Source organism: Silene latifolia, chromosome 10 (genome assembly GCF_048544455.1).
Source record: "Silene latifolia isolate original U9 population chromosome 10, ASM4854445v1, whole genome shotgun sequence".
NCBI lineage: Eukaryota > Viridiplantae > Streptophyta > Magnoliopsida > Caryophyllales > Caryophyllaceae > Silene > Silene latifolia.
In genome coordinates this window covers 15790298-15802326 of record NC_133535.1, presented here as the reverse complement: position 1 = coordinate 15802326, position 12029 = coordinate 15790298, and the positions used below count along the sequence as shown (strand labels likewise).

The 12029-nt window shown below is 39.2% G+C and overlaps 1 protein-coding gene across 1 annotated transcript; it reads right to left on the bottom strand.

Moving 5' to 3' along the window:
• Nucleotides 1–10625: 10625 nt before the first annotated feature.
• LOC141607823 (E3 ubiquitin-protein ligase ATL4-like) lies at nt 10626–11811 on the bottom strand. Its single transcript, XM_074427169.1, has one exon. The coding sequence runs from the start codon at nt 11637–11639 to the stop codon at nt 10701–10703; it is 939 nt and encodes a 312-aa protein (XP_074283270.1). The 5' UTR covers nt 11640–11811; the 3' UTR covers nt 10626–10700.
• Nucleotides 11812–12029: the final 218 nt, after the last annotated feature.

Genomic DNA, 12029 nt, shown 5'->3' with positions numbered 1-12029 from the left:
TTCACCTTTGCATTCCCTCGATCGAGAACAGGACATCTCGATCGAGGGATTCTTGACTTCTTGTGTGTTCTCCTAATCCTTTGGATGCCTTCACGCGTCTCAAGACGGTAAGGTTTCACGCCGACTCTCTTAAGCAAGCTTGGAGGACCGCAAATAGGCCGATTTCCAGTCATTCCGGCTCGTACCTGCAAATAACGCAAAACAGACCAGAGTAGACTATTCGGGGCATTTATAGTGAAATACTACGAAATAAGCATAGAAATGTGTGCTAAAAAGGCCTAAAAAGGTCTATAAGAAAAGCACACATCAAAGGTTTTATTTTATTCCAAACTTTGTTTTTATATTTGAAGTTTTTACTTCTTTTTTTTATCTCACCTTAAATTTCAATATATGATGATTTTGTCAGGTATGCAAGACTTGATCTTGGAGCATCATGTCATCATGATCGATGAGGAAACGGAGTCTTGAAGAATTGAAGTCTTACTACTTGGCCAAACCATTGCTTCGTTTTGTTTCGTGTATTAGACACTTGGATGATTGTATTGAATATTTCGTAGACGATGTTTTGTAAGACTTGTAATATTTGAACCTTGAACTTTGAACTTTTAATTTGGGTGCATTTTGTGATGTTTGAACTTTGAACTTCTAATTTAGAACTTGGCAGGTCTTTGAAGAAGAAAATTTGCATTTTGCAGTAGTGTACCTCAGTTTGTGTTCCTTTTTTTGGAATTTAATGAAAATTTAGAAAACCGTATTCGGGTACCCGGATTTCGTATCACGGTTTAATCGGGTACCCGAAAACCGTATACCCGAAAAAAACCGTATCGTATCCGGAAGCAAAAAAATGGTGTTCAAAAAACCGTATACCCGATACGGTTTTGAAAACCGTATCGGGTACCCGGTTTTGCTCACCCCTACTTAGCGATAACAAAGTTAAGTCTAGTAAAAATGTTAGCTAAGTCTAATAATGATAATTTGGATAAGTTTACCCAAAATAATTTAATTAACTTAAAAGATTCTGATTCTCCATAAAATTCGCAGTTTCTATTACCTTAGAGCATCCACAATAGAGAGGATGTGATGTCCTCTTAACACTCTATTTCCTCTAAGAGGACATCCTCTCTATTGTGAGGCACATTTTACATGTCCTCTTAGCAAGAGGAAGTTGCTTACTTCCTCTAGTTTTAGAGGAAACTAGAGGAAAACTTACATTGGCCCTAATGCCCACCTACCAATCACTATTTGTCTTTTATTCAATAATACTTTTGTTTTTTTCTTTTTTAAAATTTTAGAGATTATTTAAAGTATGAGAGGTAATATAAGAGGATCATCTCTATTGTGGGGAAAAATAATGGAAGAGGATGGTGATGGTGAGAAATGAGATGAATGAAAGAGAAAATGAGGTGTCAAAAAAATAGAAGGAAAGAGACAAATTAAGAGGAAGATAACATACTCTCTATTGTAGATGCTCTTAATGCCCCTATATTTAATTTTTCCTTTTTTACTATGAACCTTCAAACCACCGGCCTGCTTAATATTTTTTTCTCTATTTTTTTCTTCCTCTTTTCCTAGGACAACTCTTACAGTTCTACTTCCCTAGTTCACCCATAACCACCCTTCCATTCCATAACAGCACAACTAGCGGAACCGGAAATCCAGTTTTTTTTGGTAAATAGGTCATTATATTGTCATAAATAACAAGACGATAAGATTTCATGCCGAAATCCGCCAATTTTGATAACGATTGGGTTAATATAACCTTATTAGAGTATTAGATGTATAATGATATGGGCAGCGAGCAATTGCCGAGCATCATAGTAAATCACGAAATAGGCTATAGGGTTTGAATTGGGAAGATGCTACAGTTACACTTAGTGTACGAAATCTTCCGTACACTACTAATAATATGTAAGTATGTGGCGGAATTTATTTTTATTTATAGAGGGAATTTGGAGATAGGGATGTCATTGGGGCGGGGTGGTGGTGGATATAGGCTCCCCCGTACCCGTACCCACCAAGAAAAACTCGTATCCATCCCCGCCCCACCACCCGTGGCGGGTACATGTTTCCAAAACCATCCCCGCCCGTGGGGTGAAAATTTAAAACCGTACCCGCCCGCTTACCCATTAACTCGCTACACGATAATTTTATTCGATAAATTTTTTCGTAAAAGTTGATTTAATTATTATTAATTTCCATCTTTTTGAATTTATCTTTATAATTTTATTTTTTCACCAAGTAAGTTAGTAAAAAACTTTATAATATAGTTATTATTAACATTATATCTTAACTATAACTAAATAAGATTTATATAATTATCATAATCCTACTAGTTTTTTTAATGATTTGCAGGTAGGCGGGTATTGGGTGGGTAAGATGCAAAATCCATCCCCGCCCCATGACCCATGGCGGGTACAATTTTCGTACCCGCACCCGCCCGACCACCCGCCAAAACTCTACCCATCCCCGCCCTAACTGGGGCGGGTCCGGGGCGGTACCCACTTATACCCGCCCCGCTTACATCCCTATTTGGAGAGGTTTGAAGGAAAATATGAGAAGATTAAGAATGGAAATTATTAGGTATTTTATTAGTTTAAAATTATAAATTACTCTATAATTATATTTACCAAAATTCAAGATAATATCTTATACTAACATAATCTTATATCCATGTAAAACTATTTTAAACCATCATAATTTCTGTTATTTTTATTTTATTTTTTTAAATATCAAGTGTTACTTTGCGTTAATTTTTAATAAGAATTTTTTTGTCATCGACTACCACAAAGTACGTGGTGATCAGCCTCAAACTGCCATCAACATACTTTTCAATATTTTTACCACAAAGTGCATAGATTTCTTACCGAGAAGAGTTTTTTTTTTTAAATTCTACCACAGTCAAATCTATAATAACATTAAAAGAAAAACTGGTTGTTTAAAATATAATTTTTTTTAACTCCATCATGTTAAAGAAATAAAAAAAATTAATATAAAAAATTAGGAAAGAAATCTTACCAAATCTTAAAATTTATGGTATATAGAAATCCATAATAATATGGGAAAAGTTTCACATTTTAAATTAATTTTTAAAAAAATTTGGTTTCCAAATATAACGAAATCAAAGTAAAAAGGATTCCATATCATCTCCCACCATTGCCACATGTCCCTACCTTATTCGCGTTGTATAAAAGATTCCGTACACTGAGTGTAACCGTAGCCTTTTCGGTTTGAATTCTGGCTGGACAGTTATGAACTGTTGATGTGGCATGAATAATGATAGACACGCACCGGTCACAATGGAAGTTCTTTAATCGCTGAACTGCAACCGATTAGATTATTGAGAATGTGCCAGATGAAATAGCATATGTGGAAGCATCATTGATGTCAATTGTTATTACGCCACTACGATGCCGGAACAATTAAAACGTATGGTCCATATAACGCATTTCGGGCTTACCTTTGTGCTGATGATAAAAAATTTAAGGAATGGGAGATGGTTAACTTTCGTGGTTAATTAATTTGGTGAGATGCGAAATGACTGGCAAATGAGAAGCAATACGATGAACATGGAAATAATAAATTATGTACTCCGTATAATAAAGGGCATTACTATCTTTTAATATGTGGTAATAAACTCATCTTATAATTTGTTACCAAATAAGGCCAACTTATCCAAATTATCTTATGCCTATTGAGCATAGGATAGAAAACTGTAATAATAATAATAATAATAATAATAATAATAATAATAATAATAATAATAATAATAATAATAATAATAATAATAATAATAATAATAATAATAATAATAATGTTGTTGTTATTATTATTATTGTCTCCGATTTTTTTAGCTACGTAATTAATTCAACCTAAAAGAACCTTTTCAAAATAAAAATTTTTATATTTTTATTTGTTAACTATAATTTCAAGGTATATTAAATGGTTAGAATTATTTTGAAAGATCATGGTGGAATTATAAGCGGAAAAAATAAAAGGAGAATCAAAATATGGAATGCACTACTCGTGACAATATTTTATGTATTTGACAATGCGTTAAAAAAAAAAAAGAATCGACTAATGTGAAAATTATTCTTGTTGAACTTAAATAGTGGTTGAATTATACGGATTAAAATGTTATTTTTAAAATCTTAATAATATTATTACTCACTACATATATAATTGTTTTTAGTTTTAAGTTTGTATAACTTTAAAATAAATAAATGAATTTGTAATTTTTTTTAATATAGGTAAAATGACATTTTTGTAAGGAATTTTAGTTAATTTATGTATATAATGTAAAAGGGTTAGTTTAGTAATTTTACGTGCATGTGATGTGGCATCATAATAAGCTTGAAAATGTAGAATTCTTGTCAATTAAGCCATCAACATGCCTTTTAATATTATTTATAGATAAGCAAGATTTTAATTTGGGCCAAATTATAAGTACTTAGGAAAAGTGTAAATGTTGGGAGTTGGGCATCTTTGTACACTACCATGTAGTCCATGTTCTATAAATTAGTAGTAGTAGTTTTCACCGCTTCTACAACTATCTGCCTTACTGCCTATCTCTAGGCTGTCCAATCAGAATTTTTGGGCCCCAAATTTTTGAGGGGCCTATTCATTTGAACATGTTGTACATGGCTAAAGATGGCCCTGAGTTGATTTGAAGTGTTTTAGGTTTGTTTTTCAAATCGAGTCTAATATTTACGTGTTCTACACTTTTACGTACATAATAAAATGGAGCTAAAATTCTCTCCATTTCTTTCTCCATTTCCTAAAAAGAAATGGAGAGACCATTACCTATCAATGGCCTAGATTGTATTTTTTCAACATCGAACGATTCATAATTTATGCATAAAAATAAAGAGTTAATAGAGTAAAGATGAGATAATATTATTAAATGGATTTGTGAGAGGAAATGAAAAATAAATGGATTTGTGAGAGGAAATGAAAAAAAAAGAAATGGAGAGGATATTGTTGAATAAAATGAGCTCTCTTTTTATTAGGAATATTAGGAATATTAGGCCCATTCTAAAGTCCGTCTATGTATTCCTATATAAGCCGAGTTACGGCCAAGCGATTAATACAACTCACACAATTATCTATCTTAACATGGTATCAGGATCAGGTCCTTTTTCGAAACCCTAAAACGACAAAACCCTAACACTCTTTCACGACGAAGATCATCTCTGCCGCCGCAATGGCCGGTGATGACGACGTCCCTCCCACACCCAAAATCGACTCAACATCACCTTACTATCTCGGTTCCAATGCTGGTCCCGAGGTAAAAATTTCGAACGTTGTTTTACGGCGTGATAATTATGATGATTGGAAAAACTCTATGCGTATGTCTTTGAAATCGCGTCGAAAATTCGGTTTCGTCGACGGCACTATCAAAAAGCCGGCAGACCCGTTTTACCTAAAAAATTGGGAAGTTGTTCATTGTACTCTTGTACAATGGATTCGCAACACGATTGATCCGTCCCTCCTCGACATAATTTCTTACGTGGAAGATGCCTCTGTTTTGTGGCAGGATCTTGCGGCACAGTTCTCGGTTGTTGACGGTACAGTCATCCATAATCTGAAAACTCAACTTAAAAATTGCATTCAAACCAAAGGTATGGACGTTACAACTTATTACGGAAAACTTAAATCGATTTGGGATTTTCTCGCTGTTCATGAGCCCCCTTTTTCATGTAAGTGTGGCGGCTGTAAATGCAATATTGGCCCTGAGGCGATTAAGCGTCTCGACAATGAGCGGCTCCACCAATTTTTTATGGGACTTGATTCCACTTTGTATGGCAATATTAGGTCTCAACAATTCCAATTGGACCCCTTACCCTCTTTGACTCGTGCTTACAACGCCGTGCTCCAAGAGGAGCGGCTGCGTGCCCCTGTTTCTGTCGTTGATGCCGCTGAAGTCGTGGCTTTTGCTACGCCACGACAGTCCACGGATTGGCGTGTTCCATACTGTCAGTTTTGCGACACTCGCGGCCATGACTCCTCTGCTTGTTTCATTAAGTTACAGCGGTTCCCGGAATGGTGGGGTGACCGTCCACGCACTCTTGCTGATTTGCGACGTGCCCGGGCTGCTAAACGCAATCATGGTTCGTCCTCTGTCTCTGGTTCCACGAGTGGTGCCTCGGGCAGCGGGTCCGGTGCTGATAAGGAACAGGTTGTCAAGGCTAACATGATTACTTCGGGGGTCTCTACCAATTCCGTTCTTACTTCCGATCTCTTAAGTGGTATGTGCTCTTGGATTATTGATACTGGGGCATCCAATCACGTTACCGGTGATCTATCTTGCCTGACGGGTTGTCAAACGATCTCGGCCCGACCCGTTGGTCTCCCAAATGGGCAGCGGGTTGAGTCCACGGTCATGGGTTCGGCCTATATTAATGCCTCTCTTTCTCTTAGCCGAGTCCTTTATGTTCCCAGCCTTACTTGTAGCTTATTGTCTGTGTCTCAGATCGCCTCTGATAGCGATTTTATTTTTGAATTTGCTAAAAATTCTTGTTTGATACAGGACCGTTCTTTGAAGACGACGATTGGAGTTGGTGAGCTGCGGGATGGATTGTATTGGATTCGTGCGTGTGCTCCTTCAACGGGTATTCATCAAGTAAGTGCTCTGGGATCTCCTGACCTTTGGCACCGTCGTCTTGGGCATCCGTCTGATCAAGTTGTCAAGACCATTTCTTTTGCTAGCAAATTGAATTTTAATAAGGCTTGGGTTTGTGATGTTTGTCATTTGGCCAAGCAACATCGTAATAGTTTTAGCAATAATGAACAGCGTGCTTTAAACATTTTTGACCTCGTCCATTGTGATTTATGGGGTCCTTATCGTATCCCGTCTTCTTGTGGTGCGAAGTATTTTTTAACAATTGTTGATGATTTTTCCCGCGCAACTTGGGTTTATTTGTTGCTTGATAAAACAGAAGTGACGGATATGTTTATGAACTTCATTAATATGATTTCGACCCAATTTTCTAAGACCCTAAAAGTTGTGCAAAGTGACAACGGTACCGAGTTTAATTGTCTAGCGGGTTATTTTCTGGCGAATGGCATTCGTTTTCAAAAGTCCTGTGTTGGTACGCCTCAACAAAACGGAAGGGTAGAGCGCAAACACCGTCACATTTTGAATGTAGCTCGGTCCCTTTTGTTTCAAGCCAATTTAGATAAATCATTTTGGGGGGAGAGTATTCTTACCTCTGTCTTTCTCATAAACCGTACCCCTTCTCCTTTGATTGCCAATAAAACACCCTATGAATTTTTATACGGAGTACCCCCATCATATGCCAACTTACGTGTTTTTGGTTGCCTCGCATTCGCTCATAATCAAAACGCACGTCATGATAAATTTGAAAAAAGGGGGTCGCAAATGCATTTTCGTAGGGTACCCGAGTGATAAAAAGGGGTGGAAATTGTTTGATATTGAGACGGAGTCATACTTTGTTTCACGCGATGTTGTTTTCCACGAGTCCGTTTTTCCTTTCGCTGCACCCATACCGGTTCCTGAGTCTTCCCCGACTTTTCTTAATGACGAACCTTTTAATGGTTCTGATTCCGTGTCTCAATCCGGCGGGGATGATGCTACTGTTTCGGGTAGTGCAGGGGATGGTACAGTGACTGAAACAGGTGGTCCAGTGACTGAAACAGGGGGTACCGACACCGTTAATGGGAATGAAAATGGTTCTGTTAATGGGTCAGCTGCGGCAGCGGGTACAGGGGCTGCTTCTGTTTCGGGTGATTCGGGTACTGGCACGTCTACCGAGACCAATGTTGGGCGAGGTCACCGCATAAAATTTCAGAATTCTCGCCTTCAAGGTTATGTGCTTCAAACTACACGCAATCCATCCTCGTCCTCTAGCTCATCCACTCCAAATACGCCGTCTTCAGGTACGCCTTATGATTTAGCGAATTACATTGACTGCAATTCTTTTTCGGCCACACACCGTCATTTTATTGCAGCGATTACTTCCGGAATTGAGCCTCCATCCTTTAAGGAAGCTAAGCTATTCGTGACCAGGGCTGGTGTGAGGCTATGACGGCCGAAATTGACGCTCTTGAACGCAATGAAACGTGGGAGCTCACTGATCTACCTAATGATAAAAAAGCACTTGGTTGTCGGTGGGTATATAAAATCAAATATAAATCTGATGGTACTATTGAGCGTCTTAAAGCTCGCCTTGTTGTTTTTGGGAATCATCAAGTCGAAGGTTTGGATTATGGAGAAACTTTCGCACCCGTGGTTAAGATGGTCACCATTCGAACGTTCTTAGCTGTTGCCGCTGTCAAAAATTGGGAATTACACCAGATGGATGTGCACAATGCGTTCTTACATGGAGATCTTGATGAGGAGGTCTATATGAGGCTACCTCCGGGTTTTAGTAGAGGCCAATAAGGCAAGGTATGTCGCTTAAAGAAATCATTATACGGACTACGCCAAGCACCAAGGTGCTGGTTTGCTAAATTATCCACGGCATTGAAGACTTTTGGGTTTGTCCAATCCTATTCCGACTACTCTTTATTTTCTTTTTCCCGTGGTACGGTCCGTCTATTTGTGCTTATTTATGTGGATGACCTTGTTATTGCGGGCAATGATTCAGTTGAAATCGCAAAATTCAAGGCTTATTTGGGCGACTGTTTTCATATGAAAGATTTGGGTAAACTTAAATACTTCCTTGGCCTCGAAGTGTCACGAAGCAGGGATGGCATTTATCTTAGTCAACGGAAGTACGCCCTCGATATCATTGCAGAGACGGGCCTCCTCGGCTCCAAGCCCGTAGCCACGCCTATCGAGCAGAACCATCGTCTCGGTCTGGCTGCTGGTCCTCCTTGCGATGATGCCGAGTCCTATCGCCGACTTATTGGCCGTCTTGTTTATCTCGCTGTAACGCGTCCCGATCTTTCTTATGCTGTACATATTCTGTCCCGTTTTTTGAGTAATCCTTGTCGTGACCATATGATGGCAGCTCATCGTGTTGTTCGTTATCTGAAAGGTAGCCCGGGGCAAGGCATTTTGCTTCGGGCTGATGGCGTTTTGTCTCTTCGTGGTTGGTGTGATTCGGATTGGGGTGGTTGTCCTACTTCTCGACGGTCCATTACAGGTTGGTTTGTAACTCTCGGAGACTCTCCCATATCCTGGAAGACTAAAAAACAACAGACGGTATCTCTTTCCTCCGCTGAAGCGGAATATCGTTCTATGGCTCAGCTGGTGTGTGAATTAAAGTGGCTTAAAGGCCTCTTACTCAGCCTCGACATGAATTTCGTGGCACCTATTTCTATTTTCTCTGATAGCAAGTCCGCGTTGGATTTGGCCCGTAATCCAGTCTTTCACGAGCGTACCAAGCATATCGAGATCGACTGTCATTTTATTCGAGATGCCATCACTGATGGACTGGTTCTTCCGGAGCACGTTTCCACCAACGAGCAACTTGCTGATATTTTTACGAAAGCTTTAGGTGTCCCTCAGTTTACCTATCTTCTCCGCAAGCTGGGCATTCTCGACCTTCATGCTCCAGCTTGAGGGGGGTATTAGGAATATTAGGAATATTAGGCCCATTCTAAAGTCCGTCTATGTATTCCTATATAAGCCAAGTTACGGCCAAGCGATTAATACAACTCACACAATTATCTATCTTAACACTTTTTCACTAGTGAGTAATCTGTAATCGTACCTTTTTACATTCAACGAATAAGTAAAAGACTGAGGAAATTCAGAAGAAGAGAATGTTAAGTACGTATATGAGTCATACATAGGTTGAGTACAACCGAAGTCATCTTTTTATGCACAGAAAGTTCGCAATTCTTTGTAATTTAGTTCATTCCTCATTCACAAATGCTCCTCATTAGCTATGGCGTATTGTTTAGCTTATACACTTTTACGATTCTTTTGACGTGAAAAGAAGAGTAAAGTGTTTAAACCAACTGATTTCCACCAGATGTTATTTTAGATTTGCACGTACAATTGTTGCTGACTTGATCATTATGCTGTTCTTTTGTTTCTTGAATGGATAAAGTGGTTAGTTTTATACTCATTTGTTTACATATGTAATGCCAATTATATATCCTTAGCACAATTTTCCCCACAATATTGCTCACGGATCGGAGTGCTCTCAGGCATGCCAAAAGTGCTTATTCGGACATTATACTACTCCAATTGCCTAGTTTGATTTATTTGACCATAAACACAATTCAAATAATAACGAGTCTTGGTACCATCCTAAAATACATTATCTCGGATGTTACATAAAGTGTTTTGAAAGGGTGATATCAAAACTCAGGTACTACGCATACATTGGACAACATCGTAGTACAAATTAAACTGGTTCGACAAATTAGTACTTTATTTTACGGCATGACGGACAAAATTACCATTGCCTAAATTAGCAGCATTGATTGATTACAAGAGATGGACATGAACAACATTAATGAGGGTTTAATAGTAGAAAACATATTACCTCAAAATAGACCAGACCAAACAGCCGGAAATAGAGCAAGATGCCATCTAATTTGCCATTTTAGACATATATTCCACCTAATTTCTTCATCATTTATGGTAACTTCAATTTTCAGAAAACACCATTCCTCATTTCTTTCTTTATATACGCACCAACAAATAATCATTTTTAAAAATTCAACTAAGAAAAAAAGAAAAAAAAACTAACAATATACAAGACGTGGACATGTGAAATGACGAACTACATCCCCGACAACCACCTAAAAACCTCGCCGATCTCATCCCCGAGTCGAGACGAGTCGTCAAATTGAGCCAACTCGGTCTCCCGGTTACCTACTGGTAACTCCAACCGCCTACTACTCCCGGTGAAGAACCTCCCAGAACTCCTAAACGACGCCGTCCTGGATGATGACACAGAAATCGATAGGTAATCCTTCAACCAACTTCCTACGCCGCCACGTGTCCCGACCTCAGCCGCTAGAATATCCTGCTGTTGTTGTTGTTGTTCGGCTGACGTGTCAATCGCTGGCTTGTAGAACTCCGAAGGAGGTATGACGTCAGCGACGGTATCTTCCTCACCGTCAATGACGTAGTCAAACGAACCTCCGAGCGAATATGAACGCCGAATTTCGCCGGAGTTTGTCGACACAGTGGAAGTTTCCAAAACGTTTCCGAGTTCGACTCGGAAGCTTCCAGAACGTTCCGCGAGCTTCCCGAGGATTTCGCTCTCCGATACGAATATCGGCGAGCGACAAAGCGGACAGGTCCGATTGGCGCTCAACCACGTGTCAATGCATTGCGCGTGAAAAGCATGGCAACACACCGGAAGGAGACGAAGCAAGTCGTTTCGCTTGAATTTGGATAAACAGACCGCGCAATCTCCGCCGTTTTTGGCGGTGAGTCGATCGTACGTGAAGAGCGGAAGTGAGTAGAAATCCGGCGATACCTGCCGGATGTTCGGTGGAGATGACGGCGGAGACGAGGGAGAGACAGCGGCGGCGTTCGTGGAAGCGCGGTGGTTATTACGACGGAGGAAGCGGAGGAGGAGGTAAAGAGAAGCGAAGATGATGACGGCGACCGCGAGGATTAGTACGGTGATAAGTATACTCGGACTGACGTCATTTGATGGCGACGGTGAGGTATCGTCGGCGGAAGGTAGTGTAAGTCGCCGGCGATACATTTTTGTAGAGAGAGAAAGTGGGAAGGGAGGTTTAAAATGAGGGAGTTAGAGAGAGAAAGCGGGAGGTGAGTTGTGTTTGTTGTAGTTGGGGGAAGGTTTTAAATGAAGGAATTTATTGTTCTGTATGTTGTCCATGGGTTTCTGTGCCTGGACATCCATTGTTTTTTTAATTTCATAGGTATTCTTTTTTTTTTTTTTTTTTTTTTTTTTTTTTTTTAATTTAGTTATTTAAAGTTTCAAGTGTTAGACGAAAGTGCACGGAACATACACATTTCAAAGAGGAATGTGAATTAGGAATAATAGACAGTGTTGTTAAAGAAATTCACAAATTATAGGGTTACGTCTGATTGTTTGGTGTAATAATTAATTGGCATATTGAGCAAATATTTT

Bases quoted from the DNA above. Each gene is read 5' to 3' on its own strand.
- LOC141607823 (XM_074427169.1), bottom strand. From the start codon at position 11,639: ATGTATCGCCGGCGACTTACACTACCTTCCGCCGACGATACCTCACCG.